Here is an 11,400-nt window from a genome sequence, read left to right on the forward strand (position 1 = left end):
TATCTGTGGTCACTGTTCATATCTGCAACAGAGACAGAAGTGCTGGTTGACATAAGAACGTCAGCATTACACGAGGAAGGAATTCTGTTACTTAATCTCAAAGAAATAGCCTGAAGAATTGAATAGCTAATGTAAAGGACTTAAAGAAAACCCCAAGCATGCAAAATCAAAATGTGTACCAAAACTCTCTTAGTACTACGTTAACTCCTGCACAACTAGCGACTGATGACATCTACGCTTTCAAGGGATTTCAATCCATTACGGTTATGTTGTTTTGTTGGTTTTTCTTTAATATAAAAACCTACATGGCATTCTCTGAGGGCAACCAGTTATTGACCTATTGCTGGTGTTAGAGCACTGTGACTTTAAATCCATTAAAAAGTAAGACTTTATAATGGATTTTAGATGCTTTCAGCCAAAAAGCTGAACCAAGTCCCTGCTGAGACCTCTGGGGTCGGTGACTCCTTCCAGTCCAAAGCGGATTAAAGCTCTCAACAACAAATCTGGCCAACTGGTGCACTTCAGCTATAGCAGGGAAGCAGCGCTCATCGAACCCCGCGCAGTGATCACTTTCTGCCTTATTTAGGTACGTATGTGCGAGCCGCTCAGTTGGACGCAGAAACGAGCTGCAAGTTTCCAGAGGCCGAATACAATGGGTTAAGTGACCTAGTTAAAGTCTCTGTGTCTGTTGGGAGACTTCTTTGATGGTTTTCTTCGTTTTGTTGAGCGCAGCGTTGGCTGAAATAACCGAACCAGGTTATTTCACAAGTTTATCTTGGAATTAAGGGAAAGCCCATTTTCTCCTCGCGCTCGGAAACGTGCGCTCCGCCACTGCTGCTGGCGGGGAAGCTGCGGATCGCCGTTTCAGTTTGGATGTCCCCGAGGCAGGACGGCGCAGGAGCCGCGCGGCGAACGGCGCTCCTCTGCTCTGCAGGCGCGGGCGGCACGCGGTGCTCCGCGCAGAGCACGGCCGGTAGCGCTCCGTCCGCTGGGGGTGCCGGTGGTGCCGGGCCGGGGCAGTCCCAGCAGCTGTGATTCGTCTGAGCGAACGGGGAGGGGAAAGGGACGGGACAAACGCGGCGGGACGGCGGCTCGGGCAAGTAGGGCTGACACGGATCCGCTGTGGGGCGGTAAGGACCGGGGGCGCTGCCCGGAGCCTCGCTGCTCCGGGCCGGGCCGGGCCGGGTCGGGTCGGGTCGGGGGGCTTTGTTCCCTTTTCAGAGAGTTAAGACGTGCGGACCGGAGCCCAGCGGCGGGTGGGCAGAGCCCCGCACCTGCCCTCGACGGGCCCGAGCCGTATGGCTGCGCGGGGCCCGTTAGCGGAGCCGCCCTGCCCGGCTCCCATCAGGCGCTCCGGCCGCCCCACAAAACCGAGGCCGGCGGCGGTGACCCCGGGGCGGCGGGGGCCGCGGCCGCGCGCCCGTGGGGGGAGCGGAGCGAGCGTGTCGCGAGCTGCCGGGCCGCAGCACGGAGATGTTGGGCCGCAGCACGGAATCAACGCGGGGCTCATCTGCCGGGTCTCTGCTGAGAACGGGCTGCTCAGCGCAGCCCACGGTAGCGTTCCGTCCGCAGGTACCCGGCTGAGAAAGGGAGGGAGGGGGAGGGGGGGAGGGGGGACGCCCTTCAGGTAAGGCGGCGGCGGCGGCGGCGGCGGCGGGAGCTGGGGAATGAAGGATGGAGAGGGAAGCGAGGCAGAGCGGAGCCCTGAGGGGATGGGCGGGGAACGCGCTGCTGCCGGCCGTTTCCCGCTGTGGCCGCGGGCTCTGAGCCGGGCCGGGCAGCGCGGAGGACGGGTGCAGCCGGTGCTCGGGGCACGGTACGGGGGTGACCCCGGGGCGGCGGGGGCCGCGGCCGCGCGCCCGTGGGGGGAGCGGAGCGAGCGTGCCGCTCGCGGAGCCGGAGAGCAGCCCGGGCTTTTGCGAGGGGAGAACCGGGGAGCTTGAGCCACAGAAACGGGAAAGTTTCAGCTTGAGATGGAGGTCAGGGAAAGAGGGCGGTGTACTGACTGACGTGTCCGGCCTGGGTTCGGAAAGCTGTTCTCGTGCGTCTGTCTTTGAGGAAGAAAACCAGGTGAATTCCTGCTGCTGCGGGCTGTGCGGTCCTGGCGCAGAGGCGCTGCTGCCGGGAGGCTGCACGAAGTGGAGGAGGATCGACTTAACGGCCTCCTCGAATAAGGCTCCTCATCTGAAAAGTCCCGTAGACGCCGAGAGCCAAAACGATAGGAGAGGTTTCGCAGCCTGGTTAACGAGGCAGGTTCTGACTTCCCCTTTCTCCTGTCCGCGGGCTTCTTTCGGGGAGAGCCGGCAGTGCGGGACGAGCTCTGGGGCGGTACTGAGAGCTGAAAGCCTGCTTTGAGCTGACGCTGAGAGCGGGACGGACGGCAGCAAAGCGCCGCGTGCGGCTGGGCTGCAGTTCCTGCGGGAAGAGCTGCTCTCGTAATCCCGGAGCGCTCTCGTTCTTGTCGTGTTTGTTTGTTTGCTTGTTTTATTAACGAACCGCCGCTTTGATAGATGTTAGAGGGACCGATAGTCGGCTTTATTTTTGTACCCTTTGTTGCAGTACTTGGTAGTTATCCGTACTCCAGAATTACAACTTCCTCTTTCCTTTAAAGAAGAAAAAGGAAAAAGAACAACAACAAATGATGAGAGGGAGGTGAGGGCCACGGCCACCGGTGTGGCACTGCTGGGGCTGCACACGTCGCTGGGAGCTGAAGGGGATGGCTGTGGAACAGCCCCAAATCAGCAGTCAGAGCAAAAACTGCAGCATCGCTCACTGAGAAGCGTTGCCTGTAAATATCGGGGCTGGAAGTGTTTGTGCTGGAAGTTGCAATCACAGACTATTGAAATCCGTGTTCCTGTTGCTGAGCCACTCCCTGTGAGCTGTGGTACAGATGGGGAGATCCTGCCGTGGTTTTCCGGCTCAATTGCTGCTCCGTTTGTTTGCTTCTACTGACAACTGCCCAGTTCCTGTTTCCTTCTGTCTGATCTGTTCTCTTAGCGATGAGTTCTTCAAATCTGCTGGCACTCCCAGCTGATGTTTTACCGGCCTTAAGCGAAGAGATCATGGGGTGGTGTATAGCCAGCTACCTTAGCTCTGTGCAACAATCCAAGCGAGCCAAGCATTTCTTTTTGCTGGTGCCAGAGATTTCTTGGTCTCTGGGAACAAGCCGGGATCGGCAGGTCACTGCCTGCAGGTCGGTTGTATTTGCGGGCCGAGGTGCGAATGAGGTGATTTATCACTCGATGGATGCCCTCCTGTGTTTCTTCGCTGTGTCCTTAGGCACAGGTGTTTCTCCACGTTCTTAGGATCCATTTGTGCCGGTCTTGAGGAAAAATGCTGCGGTTCTAAACTGTGTCACCCTAGACGGATCTGGGCAATACCAGTAATTCGTATTCTATGCATTAAGTATGCGTTACATCTTGGGTGTGGGCAGGTGTGCTTATTGTCTGTCAGTGCAGGCAGCTGAAAGGTGTGAGCTGATGGAGGTGGCAGATCCATCAGTAGCAGATCCATCAGCGGATGGGGTGTCAGGAGGGAGCAGGACCGCGGCTCTGTCCACCTCTCTGATTTGGAGAACATCTCAAAACGTCCTTACAGTAAAACTGTCCCTTGGGAGGAAGGGAATCTTGAATCTGTTGCCCTTCCTTGAAAAAGACAAAGGTGTAAGTTAACGTGTGGACCTGAATTTCCTGAGTGCTGAGTAATGCCTGTGTACTCTCGGGATCTGATAGAGAGACCTTGATTTCCCTTACTTTCCCCGTGCTGTCTGTATCTGTGCTGATTGATAAGCAGAGTCAAACTTCCTGATTTGTTCAAAACTTTGTGCATGGTGGGGAGCTGTGCTGCCTGACCAAACGGCTGCGCTGCTATTTGTTTACAACAGAAGATGTTACCTGTATTTTAATAAATACATTTCTATTTAAATCAAATACGTACCAAAGGTTTTGTGGGTTGTTGTATGTAGTTCTGTAACAAGATCAGGAAGTTTTCTCACCAGGAAAGATAGAGCAGCTGAATCCATCTGCAGAGCGGATGTACATGACAGTCCTAGAAGCTTTTCATGCCTGGAAATGTAATGTGGCTTTAGTGCCATTATAAAGGTGTCAAAGTGCGGTGCTGTGCTCTCCAGTGAATGGGAGAATATCCTGCTGCTGGTAGAATTCATTGCTTTGCTGTTTCCTGGTCTCTAGCTAGTGTAAGTACCTCATCTAGTGAGCTGGTTTCACTCCAGCAGTGGTTTGTGAATGCTCTAGTCCTTACCAGATGTTTACCTCTCTTTATGCTAACGTTGTTCTGCTCTGTATGAGGAGCAGCAGACCTCTGCAGCGAGGGATGAACTGGGAAAAGTGCTTTGCCTCCTGCAGATGTTGTTCTGCCTGTGTGTGTGTGCTTGTAATGGAGGTGGTTTGAGTTGGGAAACTGAGCAGATTTAGGTGTTCGTTCTCTCAAGAAAGAATCACAAGCAAAAAGAAAAACCTGGAGGAGGGAGCTGATGCTTTTGCTTTCTGTTAATCCTTCTCTGGAGTCTGGTGACTCGTCTGCCCAAAGTTAGTGCAGCTGGGCATGGTGAGCCAACGTCTGCCTTATTGCATGCTTGGAATACAAGAGGATGTATGAAAAGCAGGAAAATGAAGTGGGGTGGGTACCTGAAACCACTGGTCTTTGTCCTGCTGTATGCATTTCTAAAGGCTTGAAGTGGAAGGGTTGTGAGAGCTGGGGAGCAGAAGCAAGAACTGCTCAGTTCTTCTCTGTGCTGAGTGGTATTTGGATCTGAAACTCCCAGACGTACGTGGAAATTCTTGTGTATCCATGTGAGCTGGTCTTGTATTTAGTGTGCGTATTGGTCATTCAGTGTTTGCACATCGTGCTTTATCTGCAGGTTGCATGTAAGCAAGCCAGTAAGCTAACCTTTTGGCATCATTTACTTCCTTGTTACGTCTTGTCTTTGTTTTTTTCTTACAGTCAGTACTTGCCACCAATCTTCCCTTTCGAAGCGTTTGGAAGCAGCATTCAGGAGCGGGCTTTAAGGAGACAAAACCTGTGGGCTGTTTCTGCCTCTGCCAGCAGCTCTTCTGTGCCCATTGTTTCAGTCATGTAAGTTCAGATTATCTTTAATTAGTGAACTATTGCCATTTCATGCAATCACAAAATACCCTGAGTTAGAAGGAACCCACAAAGATGGCCGAGTCCAGCTCCTGGTTGGCTGAGTTCCTCTGATGCAGCTTAAAGCCACTTCAACCATCAGCTACTTCTCTTCAAACATATGTCCTTTCGTAAGCAGTTGGGTAACCTGTTAGAAATTCATCTCTCTCTCATGTGGGTCCATAGGCTCAGTTTGGGTATGATCCGACGTTGGTTTGTTCTTTTAACTTTTTTCCTTCTTTGCATTCAGATACTGTACATTAGTTGCTCTTCCCAGGCAACTCTGTACCAATGGCATTTTGGAAAATATACGCATATTGTGATTAAGGGTATAAGCTGCTCTGTACCCATTTGCAGTGAGCAAAATACAAATGGAAACTGGAAAGTCTGTCAGTGCCTTTTTGAGGTTGCACAGGGGATGTAACACGTTGCTGATTCGGGCTGCGAGTCTCACCTGAGCTAAAATGCTGAACAAACTTCCTGGAACGTCTCTCTGATGTCTGTTTTCCCTGCTGTCTAATCTTTAGGTTAATGCTTATTGGGAAAAGGCAATGGTTAGCATGCTTATGTTCTGTAATGAGGTAGTAATTGGTTAAGTTGTGTTTAACGTCGATTGAAGCCTGGGTAGGCAGCAAAAATGATTCACTTCCAGCTTAACTGAGTTGTAAAAGACATGAATTGAGTTGGATGTACTTAGTTGTTTGGGGTTTCTTTTTCCTTCAGTGTTAAGTGCCTGTTTATTTCAAATTGCAGCAAAGATCTACATTCTATTTTAGTTATTTGCACTTCACCACAAACGAGGCTCATGTTAGTCGGCAACCACTGTGCAGTCCATTGTATTTCTTGCTTTTGCAGGAGACTGAAGACATCTGAAGTACAGTTCTCTAGAACTGGGAGAAACTGCCAGTTAGCTTAGTATAGTCATAAGGACACATGATGTCCTGACTGTGGCATTTTTGGTTTATAAGAAGAGGGCTGCTGGTGGGAAGATGGGTAAAAACCGTGAAAAGATAAAGAGAAGGAAGAAACAACAACAATATTGAGATCGACTTTTATGTTTTGTCTTTCTGATAGCAGTAAATACAGTTTGTGCTGTGAAATGTGTGCTTTGATCTAATTACTTCCTGCTGTTTGTCTGAAAGAAGTTGCTGCCTTCTCTAAATAAAGTCTTCTGTTATGACATTCTTTTCTGTTATGTTCTAGATATAATGTCTGCTCCCAGTGGCTTTCCTGCCCCATCTGCACCGCCTTCATATGAGGAGACAGTAGGAATCCATGTGAACTATCCTCACCCCTACCCTGTCCCAGAACCTGGCCTCAGACCAGGTGGGAAGGGAATGGACTCTCCCCAGTACTCAGGACAGCCTATGCCAGCAACAAGCCCTGGTAAGCCTTGACTGTACCGCATTAAAGAGGGGTCAGGTTGTTTTCAGAGGTGCTGTGCAGAAACATAAGGGTTGTGGTAGATGTGTTTCCTACCTAGGCAGGAAATAAGATCAGTCGAGTCTCGCGACACATACAGAGCACAATGATATAAATTATGTATTTTGCCTTTTTGCAGTTTTTAATACAGATCTATTCTTAGACAATGTGTTCTGTGCTAGGAAACGTCGCGGTGTTTTCTTTGTTGCTATATTTCACTGCTCCGAGCCTCAAGTATTTCTGAACAGCAGGTGGTTGTAGTTCAGAGGAAGCTGATTATCTTCCTTATTTACCCACTGAATAAACACTTTCTTTGTTCAGTTACAGTTCAGACAGTGTATGTGCAGCAACCAGTAGTGTTGTTCTATGACCGCCCAGTTCAGATGAGTTGTCCTTCCTGTAACCAGATGATCGTGACACGTCCCCGCTTTGAGTCAGGAGCATTGACTTGGCTGTCATGTGGTGGCCTCTGCCTGCTGGGGTAGGTTGACTCACATTTGCACTTCATTTTCTTTCGTCCTACGTGACCTTTCAGAGCTTTAAGCTGTAGTGAAGGCCTTGTAGTTTCAGCTTTGTTGCTTTCTCATGCTCTCATTCTGACCCTTGGTGGTTTGAAGAGACTGTACTGGCTGGAAGGCCTGCAGGACCTTAAAGCAGGTTGATAACAGCTGAGCTCTGTAGGCATGTGTGTTCATCCTAAAGCTTTGTGACAGCAGTTTTGTGGGTAGCTTTGGTAGGGAATTTTCAGGAAGTGGTTTTTTTCCTGGAAAGAAATGTGGTTTAACCTTCTTGTGTATGTAACAAGTGGTAAAACAGTATGGTGTTGTTATTTTTTTCTTTGCAGGTGCATAGCTGGCTGTTGTTTAATTCCCTTTTGCATTGATGCTCTGAAAGACGTGGAACACTTCTGTCCAAATTGCAATGCCCATGTTGGTTCTTTTAAGCGTTTATAGGCAGTGTGTAAGCACTAAGAGTTGATTTGCACCTCTCTCTTGATTAGCCCTTACTGAAGCTCAATGGAAGCTTCATAGTTTTTTCCTGTCCTGTCACTGGAAACCAATAAAATTAATGTTTGTTGTCAGACTGTTTGAATAAGAATTAATGATTCTTTTTTGGGCTCGATAGACTGCTCAGTTCTGCACCAGGTGGTGGCACCTGAATGTTTGCCCCTTTCTGCTTCACGCAAAACAGGCAGGTGATGTTGGTCCAGTTAATCTTGTCTCAATTGTGCAGCACACTGTGTTTGCTTGCTTTACAATCTTGGCACAAACCATGAGGAGAACATCTGTAGAGGGCTGTCGAGCCTTCTGCTTGGTGCTGATGTTACTGCAACAGCAAAGTTCACAAACTGGCAGGCAGTTGCTTGCCTCTGACATAGCTGCCCCTCTGACAAAGGAGGTAATTTGCTCCCCAGTGTTATCAGTTGGGTACTTTTTTCTGAGCACTGAAATTGACTTCAAAACTTTCTATGAAAGACAATCAAACCTGAAGGCTTCTTTCTTCTTGGAAGCTGTGTTACCAAATGGACAACTCAGGTTATTGTGCATCACTGGTGATCGAATGTAGTACCTGAGTTTCCTTGTTGCTTACTCAGAAATTTTTAGTAAATAGTTCTTTTTTTTTTTTTTTTTTTTTTTTTTTCCCATTTTTACTGCTGATTTATTGACTCATTTTCCAAATGAAAGGTAACTTCTGTTCTCAGAAAGCTAAGCTGCGTGTGATGGCTCTGAAGGCTGAAGAATTTTAAAATGGTAGATGTGGTCCAAATAACCTCTGAGTTTGCTTGGGTGATAGCTGGGTGATATCTGGCTGCAGCAAGCAGGAGCAGGGCTGCTGTGCTAACACTGCATTCATCTCTGTAAAGGCTAAAAATAAATATGAATCTAAAAAAGCATTTATTGTTTTTTTTTCTGCTGCGCCTTCTACAAATGTTTGGTATATGGTAAATATTCAGAAGTCTTTCAGCGCTTCAGTTTTGAAATCTCTGAGTTCTGTGTGTCACCAGTGCAGTGACTGGGCCTCGTTAGCTATTCCTTGCATACTGCTGTTGCTTGTGGGTCAGTTTGCGAGTGGTAAAGGCTTCCATGTGTGTCTGAGTCCCGGTAGCTACAGCTGGCAAGGGACTGACGGAGAGAAAGATGTGCTGCTTCTGTAGCTTTCTGTTCTGGGTGTGCACGATGTGCTCACGTTTCTTATCTGCTGTGTTTGGTTTTGGTGTTCTCTAAGGTTTTGGTGTTCTCCGAGGCTTGGGGTGATGCTGCTTTGGAGCTTCTTTGAATTCTCTGCTGATGCTGTCACTGATTCTCACATATGTATGCTGTTCATTACTGTAAAGCCATCTTTTCCCCTGGACTTCATGAAAAATGTTCTTGTCAGTTTACCACCAGGGTAAGACAGGAAGTAATGAAGCTCCTCCATACAGAGTGCTGGGAAAAGATGAGGTGCTTAAACTTTCTTGGATACAAAGCCTGGTTTTGTGTTTTTGTGTGTGGGCTGATCTATGGAATGCACCCAGGTGACTTGCTTTAAGTTGATTTTAGACTGAGAAATGGAAATTGTTTGGTTGTGCTGAAGTCGCTGGTTGTTTTTAAAACTTCATTTCAAATAAAAACCTATTTTCTATCTAGTGCTCATTACTGGGAAGTTCTGACACTTTGGGTGCTTCCAGACATGTGAATGATAAAATTATGTCAAGAAATGTAACTGTGGGTTAAATTTTTCTGTGTCTGTCTTGACCCAAGGCTCTGAGAAGCCACATTCTCTGGCCTGCAGCTGAACTGCTTGCACACCAAGCCAGGTCTTAAAGCGTCAGAATATCTTGGTGCCTATGGAAACAGGTGTTTGGTCTTCTTAAAAACACTTCCTGAAGCACTTCCTAAGCTGTCCTTGAATAGTACTTTCCTACAGCATGCACGGGAGGTGAGAAAACAAGGAGTGACTAGTGCAATGGTAATGTACTGTTGCCTCAGTAGTACCTGCTGTGAATGTGCCTGCTACCTCAGTGACAGCAGGGCTCAGGAGCCGTGCTGCCGAGGTGGCTGTGGTCCTGTGGCCACCTCTCACTCTCCGCAGCACTGTGTGTTGTCTAGCACTGACTGAGTGGCCTCTCCAGCCAAGGCATGGAGGGCAGAGAGCGTGGGCAGGTGTGCATCAGACAGTTGATCTTGGTGATCTTGAAGGTCTTTTGCAAAACGATTTTGTGCCCAGGCCAGTAGTGTGTCTTCTGCCTAAGTAAGTGCTTGGAGTGGTGTCTCTTTATGTGTTTTCTTGCTGAGATGCAGAGAATGTAGGAAGGTGAGGTTGATACGTGCACATCTTTGTTCCAGGATGGCATTGCTCTGTGTTACACTTGGATGGTGTTATCACCATTAGACTCGTGGTTTTAATCAACAGGTCCTGAGCATTCAAATGTAGTTATTTATAATGGCGTGTGAGCCAAGGGGGATTTCAGAAAAAAAAAAAAAAAGCACCCCAAACTGTTCAAACAAACATCAGTTGAAAGATTTTCAAGAAGGTGTTATTGGGAGGTGTCAAAGAGATGCTATTTATTGCACTTTTTTAAAAAGCATTTCTGACCATTTAACCACAAGGGTGTTATTTTGTTTTGAGTTGTTTTTGTTACAAAAAAGAAGTTGCCGTGTGCTCAGACAAGTTAATTGTCTTCTGTTGCTCTTCTGAAGAACAGGTAATGGAACACTTGCAGTTCTCCTAGGAATAAACTGAAGTGCCTGTTCTGTGGTGTCAGGTACTCTGCTGCGCAGTTCCAGGGGTTGTATTTCATAGCAAATTCACCACTGTGTCCCCATTTCTCTTATGAAATTCTGCAGTGTGATACAAATGATTTACCTTCAGGGGGACTTTTAATGTGGCTTTGTGGGCTGAGGACCCTCCTGTGTGATATGCCAGATGTTGCAGGATTTATTTCTGTGCTTGTTTCAGAAGCGATTTGTTTTCTCAGGGTAAGTCATCAGACCATACATAGCGAAACCTGCTGATTTCAAAGGAAATGCTGCTGCTTTTTTGGTTTGAGAATCTAAAAATCTACTGTTGGTGTGAACAGGTGCCTGTGGGTTGGAGGTATTGAAAGGCTCCATGCCCAGGTCCAGGATAAGGCTGGCATGGGCTGGAGATGTTTTTAAAGGCCTTCTGTGGAGGCCTGTCTTTCTTTGTGAGGCTCACTGGTACTTGTATTTCAAAAAGAGAAACCTTTGAAGAAATAAAAAGAGCCTTTGAGCTCCGGGGCTTTGTAGTGCTAGCAGGGGGGGACATGGAGAGTGCTGCAGGATTTAAATGTGTGGTGTGAGCCAGGGATCTGAGCATGGCAACAGGGACAAAAGCACTGGAAAACACCACCAACAAAGCAGTTTCCATCTCTAGCTTTTCCAGATGGTGTGATAGCCCCCGGCTGAAGTGTTACATGTAACGTTGGGTAATTTCTCTGATGGGACAACCTCAGTGGGGACATCAGTGGGGTAAGCGTCCCATGACGCTGTGCTGGGGGTCACAGCTGCAGCCTTGTCTTGCTGGGGAGCAAAGCTGGGCAGCCAGGCCTGAGGCAGCTGATGGGGTGTTGTAGTGCTGAGTTAAAGACCCCAAGGGCCCCCTGCATGCACTGCGGTTTCTCTTAGTGCTGCTCAGATGTTGATGTCCTGTGCTGGTAATAGAGAACTTCTGTTTTGGTCTTGGATCTTTGAGAAAGCTTGTTTGCTAATCATTAAAGAGAGCCCTTCTGCTGTGCACACCAACTATTGTAAATGCCATCGAGGTGTTGTTAGTTCAGGAAGAGCAATCAGAATGCTGATATGCATAGCCAGGCATTTGAAAGCTTTGAAACAT

General features: G+C 48.2%; 1 protein-coding gene across 5 annotated transcripts; it reads left to right on the forward strand.

Moving 5' to 3' along the window:
* Nucleotides 1–428: 428 nt before the first annotated feature.
* On the forward strand, nt 429–8,152 carry LITAF (lipopolysaccharide induced TNF factor). 5 transcript variants are annotated; one of them, XM_072349417.1, is made up of 5 exons: nt 429–586; nt 4,963–5,094; nt 6,346–6,528; nt 6,886–7,045; nt 7,409–8,152. In XM_072349417.1, exons 3-5 carry the CDS (start codon nt 6,351–6,353, stop codon nt 7,515–7,517), a joined length of 447 nt encoding a protein of 148 aa, XP_072205518.1. In that variant the 5' UTR covers nt 429–586; nt 4,963–5,094; nt 6,346–6,350; the 3' UTR covers nt 7,518–8,152. The 5 variants fall into 5 exon arrangements, with proteins under 5 accessions (XP_072205518.1, XP_072205515.1, XP_072205516.1 ...); XM_072349414.1 differs by lacking the exon at nt 429–586 and adding an exon at nt 659–1,130; XM_072349415.1 differs by lacking the exon at nt 429–586 and adding an exon at nt 1,284–1,572.
* The last annotated feature ends 3,248 nt before the right edge of the window (nt 8,153–11,400 follow it).

The sequence above is a fragment of the Excalfactoria chinensis genome, chromosome 14, assembly GCF_039878825.1.
Source record: "Excalfactoria chinensis isolate bCotChi1 chromosome 14, bCotChi1.hap2, whole genome shotgun sequence".
NCBI classification, from domain to species: Eukaryota; Metazoa; Chordata; class Aves; order Galliformes; family Phasianidae; genus Excalfactoria; species Excalfactoria chinensis.

Bases quoted from the DNA above. Each gene is read 5' to 3' on its own strand.
- LITAF (XM_072349417.1), top strand. From the start codon at position 6,351: ATGTCTGCTCCCAGTGGCTTTCCTGCCCCATCTGCACCGCCTTCATAT. The intron at 6,529-6,885 runs GTAAGCCTTGAC...TTCTTTGTTCAG, and splicing joins TATGCCAGCAACAAGCCCTG to TTACAGTTCAGACAGTGTAT. The intron at 7,046-7,408 runs GTAGGTTGACTC...TTTTCTTTGCAG, and splicing joins GGTGGCCTCTGCCTGCTGGG to GTGCATAGCTGGCTGTTGTT.